Genomic DNA, 20,152 nt, shown 5'->3' on the forward strand with positions numbered 1-20,152 from the left:
GGTAATGTCTGATTTCCAACATAGCAAAATAAACCTGCTTTTTGTTGGCATAATTGGAGTGTCTCAGTTCATGAATCTTTACTTTAGGCCTATCCTAAGGTTTTAATTTATCCTAAGATTGCAAACAAGATATATGCTGCAGGGAGAAAAAGTAGATCTCCTAAGTCTGAGGTGTGTTTTGTTCAGTGGAAAAGACTTCATTTAGTGCAAAGTCTCTGTGCAGTGCAGTGCAGTGCAGTGCAATGAGCCAGAGAATCCACTCCCTTTTTAGTTAATTAGCTGGATGTTGTATAGTTAATAAGGAAGAGCCAGGTGCAGTCATTCAACAGTGAAAATACAGATAATGACTATCCAGCTGGTTCATTCATTGCGTACCAGCTTTCTTGTGTGCTGATGGATGAAGGGTGGCCTAGATGAAATAATTTTAGTCCAACAGTGCTCTAGTTTCTCAAAAAAAATAAGAACTGAACAAGAAACACGAACGCTTTCTGGGATATTTTAATATTCACATTAGGCCAGCTTGATTTCTCCTTCCATGTTTGTTAAACATGGGACATGAAAAAAAACATGAGAAAAAAAAATCTTCAAGCTTGTAGGACTGCAAGTTCCATGATGCCCAGCACATTCTACAAGGCAAAAGTTATTTTCTTATTTAAACTGCTGGCGATAGAATTGAGTTTGTTCAGTGGGGAGAATAAGAGCAAGAAGATTGGACTTGGTGTCTACACAAAATGCAAAAAACAGCATTGGTAGACTTCCTAGGAATATCTTTACTGTGGAAATCTCATTATAACTCATCTGGACTATTGAAAGAGATCCTCGTAGTATTACCGTACATGAGTTTCTTTAGAATTTTAATTTTAAATTTGAATTTAGGAACACTTTATTAGGAAATGCTGTTAACCTTGGATTCTCACTGTTATCACTCACTAATGCCCCAATTTAAAATAGCCATAAGCCTCTTCCAGAAGTGAATGCTTCTATTCAGTGCTTTTTTTGTAAAAGAAAAAGGTGCCGGAACTCACACATGTCATCCAACCCGCCTTGCCTACCCTACAAGGTTCCATACAAAAAAGGTGCCGGAACTCCATTCTGAGCGTTCTATGAGAAAAAAAGCCCTGATTCTATTACCATTGGTAGCTGGATCCGTTGAGACAGGATTTGGAATACTTGACTGCCTTTTTCTTATTGTTGATTTTCTCATGCAATGTGCCCCAGAGAAGAGACAATCCTGTTGCAATGATTGAGGACAATATTTCTCAGTCCTAGCAAGTATAAGACATGTGGACTTCAACTTCCCAAATTCTCTCCAAGATACTGGTTGGGGAATTTTGGAAGCTGTTTTTTATTTATTTATTTATTTATTTATTTATTTATTTATTTATTTATTTATTTATTTATTTATTTATTTATTTAGGGACTTACATATGCTGCCCTATCTCCCAGAGGACTCAGGGCGGCTAACAACAATAAAAACCAACAGTACAAAAGTTTAAAAAAAATTAAATAACAGCCCCAAATATTTGGGAAGCTATAGTCCACATGGATAAACACTGATCAAACAAAATCTAGAGCAGTTTAGTTAGAGGGGCTTAGATGATAAACTCTATTTCTTGCTCTGTGCTTAGAGCTTTTTATTTGAATTAAAACTTGTTTGTAAGTAATAGATAGCTGATGAGAAAGATAGCTAAAATGCAGCTTGACCTAATATCATCCTGTCTCAGTCACGTTTGGGGACTTATTTAAGTAGTAACCGGCTATTTTACTGGTTCATTTGTCTTTTTTTTTAAATTAGAATTTCTACTTGTCAAACAATGGAAAAAATGAAAGCAAGGAAATGAATAAGAAAAGCAAAGAAGCATTATTGGAGGTAAACCTATGTTAACAAAGTGTGCATTTGATTGTAAAACAACTGCTTAAGTTCTTCCTTGTTCCTGAAATAGAACTGAATTATTTCAGTTCTCCATTTGATGCAATATAAAAACAGGAAGCTCAGACTTCAGGATTGTATTTTAAAAGTCTAAAAATCAAGTAACTTCAGCATGTGTAACATGAGGAAACTGATTCTGGCAATTTGGGTCAAGTTAGAACCGGTTCACAGGACCACGGAAACCAGCCTTGACAGTTATATGAGTTTAGAAAACAAACTGATTCTGTGATAGACCCATGACAAAGGGCTGGCGAGAGATATCTGAGCCATAGGAGGAATGGAGACACAGAGAGCATCTCTGAAGAGTCTCCTTCCTTCTCTGGGATTTAAAGGCAAGGGAGAGAAGAAGTGCTTTCATAACGTGATTTGTCCGAGTAACCTTGCAATAAGAATTAGTATTCATGGGTTTGGTTTCCTGCCTGGATGACCTTAAAGGGCTAACTCGAAGAAATAGAAACTTGTCATCTCATTCCAAACAAAGATCCAGGGCTTCCTAAAGGGTTAGGTTTTTGCTTGGCTTCACCATGCTAAAGAGGAATATTCACTAATTAATGTGAGATTGTCCAAAATAATTATTTTACCTTCTCACATGTTTGAAGCAGGCTAACAGATTGAAATGCTTAACTCTACAGGCACATACATTTAATAAATAAATAAATTTATTAACTTCGTTTAAAAACTGTCTGTTAAATTTAACATTTATTGCCTTGTTATAAGCTCTGCCAGTGTTTTAAATATGAGACTGCTCTCAAAATCCCGAAATCTTCAAGCTTGAGCCTGGCAGGTGATAGGTACATCTGCCTGCACTTCCAAAACGCATGGTGCGCTTGTTGGTTTTTGATACTTGGATCTGTGTGCGCTTTCATTTAGGAAACCTTTTTCTTATTCCAGTTGTTTGCCCGCCTGGTGACTCTAGCTACTTCTGGGCTCTGCTGTGAGCTGTAGAAGCCTTGGGTTTTTTTTATAGAACAATGATGGCCTCCAGTTGTTTCAGATGGTACCTGTCATACTAAAAATTACATCAAAACTGATGAGAATTGGTTCAAAACACAGACGACCCTAGCTTGCAGGTCCTTTCAGAAGGACCAGCATTCAGTCCTTGGTATCTGTGTAAGTTTGGCAAATATTCCTGGAGGAAATATGGGTAATTGGCAAATAAATTGATGTAGACTTCAAGCTTGTCTCTTTTGAGTTTCAGTATTTAGTGACTCTGATCTAGACCAGGGGCCTTCATACTTGGCCCTTTTATGACTTGTGGACTTCAACTCCCAGAATTCCTCAGCCAGGTTTCCTTATGTTTTGCCAGCAACTGTGGCTAGTATCTTCAGAGGCAAGGTGGTCACCAAACTCTGAAGCCCAACCCTGCACAATTTGGCAAATATTCCTGAAGAAAATTTGGTAAAACTGCTCTAACCAGTGCAAGCCTTATGGAGGTTACTTTAAAGCCATGCCACCAAAAGCTGTTATTTCAGATTCAGCCACTGGTCAATGCCTGTCCAAGAATTCAATGAAGTTGTTCACATGTTCAGGGGGTCAAGCATTGCCCTGTTTTTGATGGTGGTCAAGGGAAGATCAATGCTGATGGATTGAATGGAAACTCAGGCTTTTGGAAGCAAGACTGAATGAGCCATGTTGTAAGACACTTGGCTTATTCAATTGCTGCTCTGTCTCACCGCTTTTTCCCTCTGCAGGAAAGCTTCTGTGGCACATCAGTTATTGTGCCAGAAGTTGAAGGTGCCCTTTATTTAAAGGAAGATGGAAAGAAGTCCTGGAAGAGGCGCTATTTTCTTCTACGAGCTTCAGGCATTTATTATGTCCCCAAAGGAAAGACGAAGGTCAGGCATGTCAAAGAAATGCTTTGAAGCATTAAAGCAATTTGTAAAAGGGAAGGCAAGGAAGCCTCCAGGTAACCTTTGAGGAATGGTGTCTGGTTCCCCTGAGAGCTGCTGTTTGGGCAAATATGGAGAATGGGTGGCAGAATTCCTTTGATACTTATTCCCTTTATAGACTACTCTTACTTTTCAATTATAAATCAGTTGCATTCATAAAAATTTCAGTCATGAAAAGAAATAACATCTCTGAACTGCAATTGGTCATCCACTGCAGAATTATGAAATCATTTTTGCTTAATTTTAAAGAAATAGAATAGAATAAAATGGAATAGCTTTGAATATCAAACACCAGACAAGAAAGCTGCCATTCTTTGTGCAAGGCCAAGGAGAGAATTAGCCCGGGAGCTTCTTCTGGTTTTGCTCCTCCTCTTTTCTAGACGATTCTAGAAAGCATTCTGAAATCCACTTACACAGATGCATATTTTTCCTGAGTGGTTTTTTCCCCCCCATGTGCCTAAATCATACAGTGGCAGGAGTGTCCACAGTCCAGGATCAAACACATCAAAATGGCTGCTACAACCATACTTTTTTTCCCCTTATGACTACACTTGGGGGGGTTTTTGTCTGCCATGGGGGTACCCCCACAATTTTTAATTTGAAACTGGTTAGTCAGAGGGATTCTTTGTTTCTTTTTTAAAAGATATCTGTATAGGGAAGATCCGTTTCTCAGCTATTCTTGTGAACTAGGTTCTGAAAAGCTACTAGTAGTTAAAAAAACAACTACAGATAGTCCTCAACTTACAATAGTTCACTTAGTAACCGTTCAAAGTAACTATGGCATTGTGAAACATGACTTATGACCAGTTTTCATACTTACGACCGTTGCTGTGTCCCAACGTTATATGATCCCCTTTTGTGACCTTCTGACAAGCAGAGTCAATGGGAAAGCCAGATTCATTTAACAACCATTTGACTAACTGAACAATTGCAGTGATTCACTTAACAACATGGCAAGAAAGGTTGTAAAATGGAGCAAAACTCACTTAACAAATGTCTCACTTGACAAGAGAAATTTGGGGCTCAATTGTGGTCATAAGTTGAGGACTATATGTATATGTACATGAGTCAGGAAGAATTTAGGCCCTGTTCTATTTCATTCAGATTGGTACTTCATCCACAGATCCTTCACTGGGAAACTTTGTTGCCATGGCAACCCATTAAGAACAGCCAATGTGCATTGTATGATAGTAGAAACTATGTTTGGCAGGAGTGCAAATTGGCACAGAATGACAGATGAAGTTTTCACCTACGTACAAATAAATTCAGTATGCATTACTGTCTCTTCCCCCTCCTCCTCTTCCCTATGAATTCTATGCACCTTTCTTGAAAGAGAATGGTAATGTTTTTGTGGATTTATTTGCGTCAAGTCCTCAGAAGAAAAATGCTACATATCTTCCCCATCTCTCCTAAACTTACAATGTGTTACAAAAGTTCCACTGTCATTAATTCTCAGATCAATAAGTACATCAAAAGGTTATCCAAGGCATCAACATGAAAGAAGTGGCTTCCTTTTGAATAAATAGGCAATTATTCTAATAACTAAAGATTGTGTTTTTAATTTTTAGACATCCCGTGACTTGGCTTGTTTCATACAGTTTGAGAACGTAAATGTTTATTATGGTACTCAATACAAAATGAAGTATAAGTCCCCTACTGATTATTGTTTTGTCTTAAAGGTATGTATTACAGAACATGCACTCTTAAGTTATTATATAGTGTATTGTGTACTAAGTTACATTTGCTGATCATGTATTCCCATAATGTCTATTCAAAAATAATCCTTGCTGAGTATAGGAGTATCTGGAGGGAATAGTAAAAAAAGTTAGCACCCACAATAGTGCAGTCAAAACTCTGGCCATTTTTATGTGTAACACACACTAATAAAAAGCAGGGTGTTAATCATACCATTGTGTCCATCTTTTGACTGTTATGACTATATGTACAGACATCCCTGATAAGGCTCATTTTCAGCTAAATGGGTACATAAGATTGCATCTTACAGCAAAAATGCAATGTCTTAATTTTTCAGAAGAAAAATTGTTTTTGGTAGCCACATAAGGATTTGATAGGGAGATTATTATAATTGTACGACATGGGTTTGTGTTAGGACCACTGCTAGCTCATTCATAAATCATCTATTGGTAGTGACATTGTCAGGTTTGTAGGTGATGCTAAATTATGCATGCTAGTGAAAGAAAAAAAGTTAATTCATTTTCCAAATTGAATGAATGAACCATATTTTGGCATACAGTTCAAGCATGATGGAGCAAACAATCTAGTTGGGGTTCAGATGGACAGTTCAGTGGAAGTGTTATCCTTGTGTGTGGCAGCTGTGAAAAAGTAGATTCCATGTCAGGGTTCATTAGGAAAAGAATGAAAATAGCAGCAGAACCAATTATTCAAAGGGGGGTGGGTTCCTCTTCACTGAGTATATTCACACACAAATTACCTGGCCATTTAGAGGGAATATTTTAATTTGGATTCCTGCACTCATCAGTTCTGGAAAGGATAACCCTTTGAAGAAAAGATTGATACTGGACATTTTAGACTTTTAAATTTAGTGGGAAAGAAGTGAGTGAGAAGTGATATGGTAGGAGTTATAAAACTTTGTATGTATGGAGAAAAGGGAAGAATTTCCCCCTCTCTTTTGCTCACCATATTTCAACCAATTACTATGAAATAATTTTGGGTAACAGTGATAAGCAAAGGGAGCTACAACCTACATGCCTAATTACACAACAGCAGTTGCTTCCCTAAAATGTGCTTAATAACTAATAACTTTGATAGTGTCAGAAATAGCTCATGAATGGAAGTAAAGATCATTAGTAGTTACTAATCATCATAGTTACATGCTGTTTAGGTAGCCTGTAAGAAATGTAAGCCCTCAGTATGTAAATTTGATTTTACGGAAGGGGATACAGGAATGTGTCTGATGTATGCAAACATTTACTTACAAAAAGGTTTGCTGAAACTGAATAATCTAGGATAGTATTTCTCAATCTCATAGTGATTGGGGAATTCTGGAAGTTGAAGTCTGTACACCTTAAAGTTTTGAGCTGGATAAACACTGAACACCCTTTATGCTCATGTATCCATTTTTTCTACCATGGTTTCAAATTCTTAGTTTTAATCTTTAATCTAGTTGGCTATTTAATCTACAGCAGACATGTCAAACACAAGGCCCGGGGGCCAGATCCGGCCCGCAAAGTGGTTTCATGTGGCCCGCGAAGCCACCTGGAAACAGTGATGGAACGGCCCCCACTGCCTTGGCCCTGGCCCAGAGACCCTCCTTTTGCCAGAGTCCCTCAGATCTGTCCCACTCCTGCCCAGGCCCCCATAGGCACCCTTGAGGCGAACGATGTAGAGTTGGCCATGCCCACCCAGTAGGCCATACACACTCTAGCCACGCCCACCCAGTAGGCCACACCCACCCTGGCCACACCCACCCGGCCCCCTGAGGGCAACCGCAATTCTGATGCGGCCCTTAATGAAATTGAGTTTGACACCCCTGATCTACAGTATACTTGTCTGAGGTCTTATCATAAACTTCCCATAGAATCTTTTAAGTATTTTGCCCTTTTAGGGGCTTTTTACATACATACACGGGAAAAGATCTCCTTTCTCAACAATTCCTAGGATATGATCCCTATGAGGCTGCAATTATTCCCTATTCTCTGTTTTCAAAAGGGGATCAAAAGACATCTTTTTCATTTAATCTTCAAAGTAGTTTAAGTAATTTTCCTATCATTTTTCAGAATTTTATTCATGTTTTGCTATGATTATGGTTTTCTTCATTCCCTATCTTGGGAGTTTTCAGAAAGGTGCTAAAAATGCTTTCAGTAAAGAAAGCCATATTTTCCATATTGTGGGAAGCCAAATGACAGGGATCAGCCTGATGGAATGCTTAATCCTGCCAGCTATGTCAACTCTGGGGAAATAAATGAAAAGCTATGCATTTTGTTGAAATACACAAAAATGTTTTCAGCCGCCATTATTTTGTTGGTGTTAATGAAAAACCAAAGAATTTGCAATCCTGGCTTAAATCAGTAAAGATTGCTTAAACTGAGAAGATAAAATTTTGTCAGCAACATTTCCTGGTAGTTCAGATTCAGGTCCTGGGCACTACATTATGTAGCATTTCTTTAGAAAATTTGAAAAGCCACCAACATAAAGTCTTAGCTCCTGATTTTTGTTGTTGTTGTTTTTTAAAAAAAAACTTCACAGCTGGTGCTAGTAAGATAATCTATATGTAAATTGGCTCATTTAGTCAGTCTGTTATGTCTTGGATACCAGGAGAATTTAATTAGGCTTTATTGGCACAGGTTTTGCTTGAGTAACCTGAGAGTAATGGTGCATAATGTGGAATTAATCTAGAGTGAAAGAACTGGTACCCTGGGAGCAAACTGGCACAATAGCTTCCTCTTATCCCATTTCCATTGCTTAGTACTTTCCTTTGGAGCTCATGCAGTTCATTTTCCTAATTCTTTCAAACATTGCTCTCTCTCAGATTGGGTTGTTGTATTCTTTAACAACAGTGTGGCTAGCAACATTGCTTGTTTACTAATAGCATTTGCGGCTTTCCGTGAAATAAAATGAAAAACATCATTCATCTAAATCTGGGATTTATTTTGGTGCCTCCCACGTCTGACTCCTTGAAAACAGCATAAGAGAGTAGCCATGTTAGACTATGGTGGTGAAAAATCAGTCTGATAGCACTCTTCAGACAAATAGATTTTATTAAAATGCCTTTTTAATTCCTTCATTTGAGAAATATGAAAAGGCATTTAATAACCTTTGAAAGGTACTTCCAGCCACTTTCTGGTCTTTCTAAAGTAGTGTGATAAGGAAAAGGATCTGGCATATCTAAGTGATCATGGCATCTTCAAGCAAGAAGAGGTCTATTATGTGGAACCGTAGTAGTGGTGTTTGGATTGTACAGATGACCCATTCTCATGTTGTAACTCCCATCTCTTGAGGGCAGGCTACTATGGATATTCTGGTTAAATACAGTCCATGTGTTTTCCTTCAAAAGTTGCCTTGGTAAGACTACACTTGGAATATTGCATCCAATTTTCATTACCACAGTATAAAAAGATGTTGATACTCTAGAAAGAGTGTAGAGAAGAGTAACAAAGATTATTATGGGACTGGAGGCTAAAACATATGAAGGAAATGGATACATGTCTATTCTAGTGAAAAGAAGGACTAGAGGTGACATGATAGCAGTGTTCCACTATTTGAGGAACCGCTATAAGGAAGATGGGTCAACCTTTTCTCCAAAGCATCAGAAGGCAAGACAAGAAACAATGGTTGGGAACTAACCAAGGAAAGAATCTACTTAGAACTATGGAGAAATTTCCTGACAATGAGATTAATTAATCAGTGGAATGGCTTGCCTCCATAAATTGTGCTCCATCATTGGAGATTTTTAAGTAGAGATTGGACAGCTATTTGTTTGAAATGGTAAAGAGTCTCCTGCTTGGGCAAGGTATTGGACTAAAAGACCTCTAAGATCCACTCCAAGTTTGGTATTCCATTATTCTGTTAAGGTGGCCAGAAGACGGACACTTCCTGGCACTTGGTTTTTCCCTCCCTTTTACTCCCAGTGGTGAGGTCATTGAAGTTAAACACAGAGAAACCACAACATCCCTCTTCCCATCCAAGTTTCACATACAATTATAAAGCAGCCTCAATTTTTTTTTGTCTTTTTGTCTTTCTGCTGCAGTCAGGCAAAAAAAATAAAGCGAGTCCCCAGGGTTTACAGGTGAAACTCGAAAAATTAGAATATCGTGCAAAAGTTCATTTATTTCAGTAATGCAACTTAAAAGGGGAAACTAATATATGAGATAGACTCATTACATGCAAAGCAAGATAGTTCAAGCCGTGATTTGTCATAATTGTGATGATTATGGCTTACAGCTCATGAAAACCCTAAATCCACAATCTCAGTAAATTAGAATATTGTGAAAAGGTGCAATATTCTAGGCTCAAAGTGTCCCATTCTCATCAGCTAATTAAGCCATAACACCTGTAAATGGTTCCTGAGCCTTTAAATGGTCTCTCAGTCTGGTTCAGTAGGAATCACAATCATGGGGAAGACTGCAGACCTGACAGTTGTGCAGAAAACCATCATTGACACCCTCCATAAGGAGGGAAAGCCTCAAAAGGTAATTGCAAAAGAAGTTGGAATTCCCAAAGTGCTGTATCAAAGCACATTAATAGAAAGTTATGTGGAAGGGAAAAGTGTGGAAGAAAAAGGTGCACAAGCAGCAGGGATGACCGCAGCCTGGAGAGGATTGTCAGGAAAAGGCCATTCAAAAGTGTTGGAGACTTTCACAAGGAGTGGACTGAGGCTGGAGTCAGTGCATCAGGAGCCACCATACACAGACGGATCCTGGACATGGGCTTGAAATGTCATATTCCTCTTGTCAAGCCGCTCCTGAACAACAAACGTCCGAAGTGTCTTACCTGGGCTAAAGAAAAACAGACCTGGTCTGTTGCTCATTGGTCCAAAGTCCTCTTTTCTGATGAGAGCAACTTTTGCATCTCATTTGGAAACCAAGGACCCAGAGTCTGGAGGAAGAATGGAGAGGCACACACTGCAAGATGCTTGAAGTCCAGTGTGAAGTTTCCACAGTGTTGATTTGGGGAGCCATGTCATCTGCTGGTGTTGGTCCACTGTGCTTCATTACGTCCAGGGTCAATGCAGCCGTCTACCAGGAGATTTTGGAGCACTTCATGCTTCCTTCTGCAGACGAGCTTTATGGGGATGCTGACTTCATTTTCCAGCAGGACTTGGCACCTGCCCACACTGCCAAAAGCACCAAAACCTGGTTCAATGACTGTGGGATTACTGTGCTTGATTGGCCAGCAAACTCGCCTGACCTGAACCCCATAGAGAATCTATGGGGCATTGCCAAGAGAAAGATGAGACATGAGACCGAACAGTGCAGAAGAGCTGAAGGCCGCTATTGAAGCATTCTGGTCTTCCATAACACCTCAGCAGTGGCACAGGCTGATAGCTTCCATGCCACGCCGCATTGAGGCCATAATTGCTGCAAAAGGGGCCCAAACCAAGTACTGAGTACATATGCATGCTTATACTTTTCAGAGGTCCGATATTGTTCTATGTTCACTCCTTGTTTTATTGATTGCATGTAATATTCTAATTTTCTGAGATTGTGGATTTGGGGTTTTCATGAGGTGTACACCATAATCATCACAATTATGACAAATCACGGCTTGAACTATCTTGCTTTGCATGTAATGAATCTTATCTCATATATTAGTTTCCCCTTTTAAGTTGCATTACTGAAATAAATGAACTTTTACACGATATTCTAATTTTTCGAGTTCCACCTGTATTCCCTATCTTGAGAGTTTTGAGAAAGATGGTAAGCTTGGTGCTATAACCAAAACAAATACCTCTGAGATGGTCTTTGCTCAGTATTCTAGCTACTCAAGATTCAGATCAGTTTATCTGCCTCTCCAACTTATGACAAATTATGAGTAAGATATTAATTTATATAAAGTTGCATTTTGAATTTCTGAAATAGCTCCCCCTTCCTATCATCTAACAAATTAAGAGTATTTTAATTAGAGGTATGTTGAATTGTAGTATGTGAGAATCAAATATTGCTCACAAGATTATTTAATAAAATCATGTCAGCCCTTGCTTCTCAACATATCTTTTTATCAGACAGTTTTTTCTGAGATTGGTTTAAGTGATAGAAAAAGAATAGTTTATCTTTTTTTTAAAAAAAAATAAATAAAGTTTCTTGATGAAATTATTGAGAAAATCTAGAATTAATATTATTCAGAAAATAAAATATACAAATGAAATATACAAAATAAGCATTATAAGAAAATGTGTGATCTTCTGCTTGCATCTTTCTGTATATATTTCTACCAGTTCATTTCATGATGAATTGATTCTACTCCACAAAAGATTTACGTCTAATAAATATGTTAGCCTTTTAAGATGCAATAAAACTTTTTTATCGCAATATAATTAAAAACAGCAAAAGTAAACATTTAAAAATGGGAAAGTATCTGATGCCATCTACTGGATTTATCATGTTACTGCAAAACTATTAGCTATTTTTGTAAGATTAGATACAGATTATTTAGTCAGTAGATTGGACCAGTGTTTGTACATCAGTGTCAGAAGAATTTTGACAGACTATTTTGCATTGTTGATAACATGTCAGTAATTAATCACATAGAATCAATTTGGCATGTAATTTAGTCCTGAGACTTTGATGAAAGCTAGCATCCTACCCATGGTGTTGAATAAATATGAATAGGGAATGTCCTCAGATCCTAAGGAAATGGAAAGGTAAAATGAGGGGAAAAAATCAGCAGAAAAGCAAAGAAAATTGTTTGCTTTTGGAAAATGCAGATAGTAAATTTTTCTTCCTGTTTTAATCACTTAAGAACAATTTCACAATTAAGAACTGTTCATATATTGGGTTTAGCTTCAGAAGTTTGTGCTTCAAATTACTTTTAGCTAAAATCGTATTATAAGCTGTTTCATGTCAAAATTCCTTTGAATAGAGCACAAATATTTATAATCTGTGATGTTCTGAAATATGGCTTTGTGTTTTATTTACAGAGGCATATCCAATTAGTTTCATGTTAATTTAACATTTCATTATTTAAAGCATGTTTATCCTGACTCCTTTGTAATCAGTTAAAAATAAAGATGGCCCTTGCTTGCAAGCTTGCAGTCTAAAATAGCTATAAGAAAAAAGAAGAAATGGAAAGAGAAGAATTTTTTAAAACACCAAGTTTGACTACAAATTTTTAAATACCAATTGCAATCATGGAAACTCCCAGTTGGTACCATTAATCTTTTGGGAGGGCTGATGAAAAATACTGCTTTCTTCTCTGGTTTGTCAGTTGTTTGCGGTTTAAAGTAGCCAAGATGTAGTGATAGACAGGGAGCCTTGTGTGGGAAGTTGGCTTGTATACTTGGGTTATTTCAGCAAATTTTTAATGATTAAAAAATACTGTTGCTGTCATTATTTATAGCATCCTCAAATACAGAAGGAGTCACAGTACATCAAATACCTGTGCTGTGATGACAAGCAGTCTCTACATCATTGGGTAACTGGTATCAGAATTGCAAAGGTAAGAAGAAAAATGATATTTCTCCATAGTAAAAGAGAAAGTAAATGGAATGATGAAAACCAAAAAGGGCATTATCCTCTTGTGAGTAATAAAACTCAAGTGAATAAACATAACTGTAGAGTACACAGAACAGAATTTGTATTGGGAAAATAAATTATTTTGTCAACCAAATAATAGGCTTTTAACCTATTGGTTTACAATCCTGTTTACCAGTTCATAGTTTTTATGGAAGAGATTTCAAATCAAGCACTGAAGAAGAATTTCTGTTAAGAATTGATGGAACAAGCAGAGAATGCATGTTCATTTTTTTATGATGGAAAATCTGTCAGATATTTGTGGTGCTTATTTTTCAGTATGGAAAGGCCTTGTATGATAACTACATTGGTGCGGTACAAAAGGCTGAGTTAGCTTCACGTCTGGCAAAGCCAGGAAATACTAAGTCCATAGCTTCTGGGGGATCATCTGCAAAAGGTATCCAAATTATTTATTTTTTAAAAAAGTTATTGTGAGGATGATAGGCTCAGCTTTTTTCCCCTACCATTTGCCAATTGCTATCATTGTCTAACACGTTCAATAATAGTTCGTTTTAGGATGTGAATTTTTAATAACTGAACACATTACAATCTGCAGCAGGGAAATAAAGTCATTTGTATCTACTTGATGTAAACCTGAGAAATTTCTTCAAGTGAACAGAGGTTCATTTTATTAATGAGCACTGATGTGAATAACAGTTCTGCAGCCAAAGTTTAGAGGAGGCCAAAATGGTAAAGAGAAAAGTTTGTTTGGCAATAATCACTGCATCTCTCCTACAGCAGATAATAGCACAGGGATTGTTGCAGGACTTATAAATATGATTCAGTGTAAGCTTTTGCCTCATGATCAAACTTTACATTTTGCACATTCAGATATAGTCTTTTAAAATTCTGACTGGTTGCTTCTCCATCCTAAAATATCCTGATATGCCCACTAATTTGTTCCTTGGTTTCTTTGTAAATGATCTATTTAGAGTTCCTTTGTAATGATCTATTTAGAGTTAATAGGGAATGGCCTTTATTTGTCCTCATTACATGGTCTTAATTAGCTTGCCTAAGGTGTTCTTCTTGTTCAATGCCAACCACAATTCAGGCCAGATTTGCACTGTCTTCCTGACCCACTGCCAAAGCAGGCCACTCACTGTTTCCTGAGTACCAGAGTAGTTGCTATCATCCTCCACCTTCTCCTACCCTCTGCTTTTGTATCCCTGCAGTCATGTTTGGAAGCTCTGCTGTTTTCTGTCTTGAACCATTTTAAGTCCTTCTGAGCATCTACCACATGGGGGTCAAACTCACAACGTCACATGATGTGTTGCGATGTTTCCCCCATTGCCGGCAATGGGGTGGGCACGCTTTGGCCTGATGCATCCGGCCCATGGGCCGGCAGTTTGGCATCCCTGATGTACCAGGCTTTATTCCAATGTAGGACATCCTCAGCTTTGATTAGCTATAATGCTTGGTACCCTCATCCCTTCCACTGACAGGTCACTGCCCTCTAAGGCTATTTCATGCTGGGCTCTTATATCCACAACTGGTCAAATTGGTTATTTTTTTTCTTCCAGTTGATCTAACAGTGACCATAAAGACTAGCTCTCCTGCCATTTTCCTTACTTCTTATGCCAGCACACAACTGTTGTACCTTTACATTTCTCAGTGTCCACCATTAGTTTTTTCAGTCTAAAGCAGGGCTTTTCAACCTTTTCACCCATTGTATCGCTTTTAGCATATGGCAACATCTGAGTACCCCGTCGCCTAGCAAGGTGTCAAAAACTTGATGACAAAAAAGGAAAAAAGTGATGGAAGTGCAGGTAGTCCTCATCTTACAACAGTTCACTTGGTGACTGTTCGAAGTTACAATGGCACTGAAAAAAGTGCCCCCCCAAGCCACAGCCAAGCAAGATGCCTGCCTGCCCGGCGGCGCTCTTCCTCCTGTCCGAGGTTTTCATTGTTGTGAGCATTTCTGTTGAGGATTGGCAGTAGGGGTGGGGTGGGGTGGTTGGTTTTTATTCCCCCCATCTGCTGGGTGGTTACAGCAGGTTTTGGTCACTTCACATGACCCTGGGACACTGTGACAGTCATAAGTATGAATCAGTTGCCAAGCATCTGAATGCAAATCACAAAACCCAGGAGATGCTGCAACATTCCAGCTGATTGGCACTTCTTTGGCCTCAGCAGAAGCGCCAGGATCAGCACCGAGCTCTAGCTGGAGCCTGGTGCTGATCCTGACACTTCCACTGAGCCCTGACAGCCCTGCAGCTTCAGCCATTCTGGCTCAGGCTTGTGTGGTGCTGCCACCGGTTCAGCTCATTGCCCTCCCCCGTTACCACTTTTCTAGGATGGTCGTGTACCACCTGCCAGGTGCCAATGTACCACAGGTGGTACCCGTACCACTGGTTGAAAAGCCATTCTATGGACTTGCAGCAGAATATAGGAATGAACAACCTGTTCTTTTTGATCAGCGATGCTACAATTAGGAGGAAAAAGGAAAAAAAATCCGTATTAAAAGACTGGCAAGGAATATCCCTAAAAGTTGTGTTGGCAATTAATAAGATTGCCTGCATGGGAAGAGGGTCAAGCAATCAAGTGCTGTGGTAGCCATGTTGGACGTGATGGGCCCACTGGGTCTTTTTTTGCTGTCAGTATTCTATATTTCTATGTTTCATTAGCCCAGGCCTGTTGCCAGAGCACTGCAATCCAGTGTATTATTGCTAAATAGTTTCCAGGAACAGCCAAAAGCAGCACAGCAAACAGTGTGAAACTGCCTTCAGCATCAGTAAAAACTTTGCATATTTCTTGTAAAGCTCAACTATATTTTGCGCTCTCATTTATTACACTGAGTAGTTATTCCAATGGAAGAACCATTTTCCTCAAAGATTTAGTTTCCAAATATCCTTGACTAAACAGGTGAATAACAGGTCATTCTCCTAGTTTACTAAGCTCTTAAAGATTGTACACAACGGTAGTTATAAACAGTACATCTCTTTTCATTTTGTCCAGTTTGCTCCTAAGGGTGACATGGTATCCATGTTCCTTTTGGAAATTATGAACAATATTCATCTGCCATCACCAATTTATAAGCTATTTTCATGAGATAGAAAAAGTAGCATATTCTCTTCACAGCAAGGCTCAATAATAAATCACAGCTCTTAGACATCAGTTAGTGGGACTGGCTGCGCAGAAGTCTTAGCTTAGCTGCTTTAGAAACTTTACTGCCTACAAGAATGAAGTCTTAAAATACCAGGGTTGATTGTCCAAAATAATGCAAAAAATCTAATCTGTACAGCAGTGCTCCTGAGTTTAAATGCTAGGCTTTTTTCTCAGTTCCTTCCAGGTTAACAAATACTTGATGGCCTAAAAAGGTATTTGAAGTATGTTTACAGCACGATTCTCCCTGAGTTTGCTAGTTCCTGCCTTGCCAATCTCAATTCTTACTGATGATGCTGAATAAGATTATTTTTGTTTAAATCTAATTATTTTTAGTAGCACAGGCAACCCTCTTCTTTCTTCTTTGTTGTATTATTATAGGTAGCACTCATGCCAATGGACAAATCCTCCAAAATGTAATCCTTAATACAGCAAACACTGCAGAAATTGGAAAATCTGCTGCTATGCCAAAGATACAAATTAATGTAAGTATGCAAGAACTGCAATCCTTCCTATCTTTTTTGAAGAAAGGGTCTCCCAAAACTAATAATCTTTGCAAAGGTGGCAATTATCTGTAGCTCAATTGTAGGATGAGAACGAACCTCCACCCTCATCCTACACCAATAATCTTTTTTTTTTTTTGCTGAAGAAAAAGTCCTCTGCCAGAAAGGGGAAATAGATGCTGGAAACTGGCCAAAAACATTGCAAATTTTGGTCACGTGACTGGAATGTTGCAAACAATCATTTGTCAAGAACTCAATCACACAACCAGAGGGATGAGTGTGGCTGTTGAAACTTTGAAAACGTGTTGTAAAGCAGCTTTTGGAGGCATCTTTTAACTTCAAACAGTCATTAAGCAATTGGTTGTAAGTCAAGGAGTATCTGAACCTTGCTTGGGTTAAGTTTCAGACAGATTTGCTCCTTCTTGTCCACAGTTCCCCTTGGCAGCAGATAAGGGCATCCACTCTTATCTACTGTCAAGTTCAGGGTGTAAATATATAACTGCCACATATTGACTATTCTATACCTATAAAAAAACCTTAAAATGGATCTAATATTTTAACGTCATTTTAAAAAGTTTTTAATTCTTTATAAAAAATATATTTTGTTTCCAACCTCTTCCATGAAGTCTCTTTGTGAATTAATATTTCACAAGAAAGGTGGGGGTAGCATAAAAATTTAGTAATTGGAATACTGTGGGTATTAAAGATACCAAAATGCAAGTGAACATTAGGCATAGCTAAACCTCTCCTTATGCTTTTTTTCTAATTTTGGTGTCATAGCTAGTTTGATTTTTTTAAATTTATACCAGAATGATTGCATGTATACTTCTGCTAACATTTTTCACAATTCCTCCTAAAAGGATACATGTCTGCACATTATTTTCATGAGGTGTGCATTTTGTGTAATTCCCTACCTATCCATATGTATCTGTGTGTGTTGTGTATGTGTGCATTTAGCAATTTTAATTGCAAAGTTCAAATAGTTTTTTAAAGCAAGCTAGACTTCAGTTCAGTATTAATTCATATATTCATATATAAAATTATAGTGTATATACATAATTCGTTGACATTATTTTGAACTTTTGTAAGGGGTGCGAAAATATATCAAGTGTTCTAGGGGTGCGGGGTATAGAAAAGGTTGGGAACCACTGGACAACAGACTCTGGAAGTTGAAGTCCACGCATATTAAAAGTTGTTGAAGTCAAAAAACACTGCTGTAAATGATTGGTTCTTGAATAATAGGCTATGTACCAGTGGGAAACTGTTGACTGAATACTCTTCCATAATACAATAATCAGGAAGTATAATTTCTTGTATGCTAATCATTTTAAAATCATTTTTAAGGTTAAAAAGCCAGATGATACCTTCAGTGTTAGTCAAGCATCATCCCTACCTGTACAGCAGGTGAAACAGATCCTCAGGCCTGGTGGTTTGCACCCTCCTCCCCCTCCTCAAAGACGGTCTTCTGCTATTACTCTTTCATTGGACTTACCCACCATTGCTGAGAGGAAAAATCCAACTTTCTTACCAAATTACGAAGAATTTCCACCACCCCCTGAATTTATACCCCTTCCTCCAAATTTGGAAGATCTGCCGCCGCCGCCACCACCACCGTCTCCGCCACTGCCTGAATACTATGAATCTCCTCCTGATTTCACTCCCCCTCCCCCACCTTTTCCTGCTCCTGGCATGGGCTCTGCGGAACTACTACCACCTCCGCCACTGCCCTCCCTCTCTGTCCCTGGTCCTCCTCCTGCATCCAAGAAGAAACCACCACCACCACCACCTAGAAGACAAGAAGAAGGTGCTTGTCAGGTTGTAAGACCAAAACAAAGTGGATCAATTTCAAGAGGACAGGTTGCTGAGCAAGGAGACTTCATGTCTGATCTAATGAAAGCACTGCAAAAGAAAAGGAGTGAGTCTTCATGAACTAAGTAGGTTTAAACGCCAAGTAATCTAAAGGAGTCTATGCTAGAAAAAATTATGCAGACACAGACCAAAGGCTTGGTTGAGCTACCGGTTCAATTCCTGTGCTCTTGCTTGAAGGCTGAATAAACACAATCAAGCAAAGGAGACGTCCTGGAGACAAACAAGTTTCAGAAAAATTGATTTGATCCAGATTTTTTTTTTTTAAAAAAAATCAGGATTAATTTAAAAGTTGATTAACTTAATGAAGAGCTTTTTTCCCCCCGATTTTGCTCCATACTACTTGCATGTAAGAATAACCTGGATAAAGCCTTGGCAGTTTGGCTCATCTAAGCATAGGCTAGAATACTTTGCAGAAATAAGAGCTGTAACACTGAATAACAAATTCACTTCATAGTTTGTAAATTCGTTCTTTCATTATGGGGTCAAAATCTGCCCCGTATCTGCCCCTTCTACTTTTTTGTTTGCCAAAGTTGGACATGGGAAAAATGCAACTCAAAACTTTCATTTTGTTATGCAATATACTATCTGTTTCCTCAGTTTATTTCAAAGTCAAAGTGAATTTTGTTTTCAGTGATTAATATCTGCAGACAATCTCTGTGGTTATTTATTTGGTATAATGCAGGAACATTCTTTTGAAGATAGCTTTAATTTTTCTATTCTCAACTACTAATTTAGTGGTTGTACTAGGACCAGGTGATATCTAAAAATGTTTGTCTCACAGAAAGTAATTTATTTCTTCTTACTTATATTTTATCATGTATATTTCATTTTTATTCTCCTTTATTTACTGCAATCTTCATGAATAAAACTTATTTCTTTAATCCAGTGTCTAATTAAAAGCATACACTTTGGAAATTAATGGCTGGATTCATATACCTTATTAAGCGAAGGTCTGTTTTATGCTATGGCTTCTATAACATTAACAACTTTTACAGATACACCAATTAAGTCAATGTTATAATGGTGCTAAAAATTAAAATTTACATCAAATTTACAAGTATTTGTAATCTTTCAACATCCCTCAGTCACTTGATCACCATTATAGTCAGTATATGTTCTGTGCCTGATCTGTGGGGTTTTCTCCCCCCACCCCCCAGAGTAGAGAGATTGAAGAGGAAGGGTTTGCTGTTGGCTTTTCTACTTATTGTAAAAAAGTCTTATTCAGCCTGGGTCTGGGAACCATTGGCATGCAATACAAATAGCTTACATTATGTACTATCTTTATATCTCCGTAAATCTCTCTGCTCTGCAGAAGAGAAGGAGAAACACAAACTATTTTCTTCTGCCAGTGCAATCATATTCCTTTTGAAAAATAAATTCCTCAGCAGTCAATTGTTCTTTTGATTTCATTTAAGGTTCTCTATAGTTTCCTGTACTTGCAAGTCTTGATATGTTAATCATTTTTCTTTACAGTTTCTTTTCTATAAAACGCTTAAGCCAGTATTTTCAGGCAAAGCCTTAGTTTATATTTGTTTTATATTCTTAATATGGCACTCCCAACTTAATGATTTTTGAAATCTACCTTAACTTTATCGTGCATTAAAAAAATGCCACCCAAATTTTATTTTGTGTTCTTCCAATTCTAACTTG

At 38.0% G+C, this 20,152-nt stretch overlaps 1 protein-coding gene across 2 annotated transcripts in view; it reads left to right on the forward strand.

Moving 5' to 3' along the window:
• APBB1IP (amyloid beta precursor protein binding family B member 1 interacting protein) overlaps positions 1–19,816 on the forward strand; it is a 45,877-nt gene extending 26,061 nt beyond the window's left edge. Inside the window, exons 8-14 of one of the 2 annotated variants that reach the window (XM_083379405.1) lie at positions 1,796–1,870; positions 3,622–3,765; positions 5,388–5,498; positions 12,856–12,954; positions 13,308–13,425; positions 16,512–16,615; positions 17,978–19,816. In XM_083379405.1, the coding sequence (XP_083235531.1) occupies positions 1,796–1,870; positions 3,622–3,765; positions 5,388–5,498; positions 12,856–12,954; positions 13,308–13,425; positions 16,512–16,615; positions 17,978–18,562 (1,236 nt within the window). In that variant the 3' untranslated portion in view covers positions 18,563–19,816. The remainder of the gene's footprint in view (positions 1–1,795; positions 1,871–3,621; positions 3,766–5,387; positions 5,499–12,855; positions 12,955–13,307; positions 13,426–16,511; positions 16,616–17,977) is intronic. The other variant, XM_083379406.1, reaches the window with a different exon arrangement.
• The last annotated feature ends 336 nt before the right edge of the window (positions 19,817–20,152 follow it).

This window comes from Vipera ursinii (genome assembly GCF_947247035.1).
Source record: "Vipera ursinii genome assembly, chromosome: Z".
Lineage (NCBI taxonomy): Eukaryota > Metazoa > Chordata > Lepidosauria > Squamata > Viperidae > Vipera > Vipera ursinii.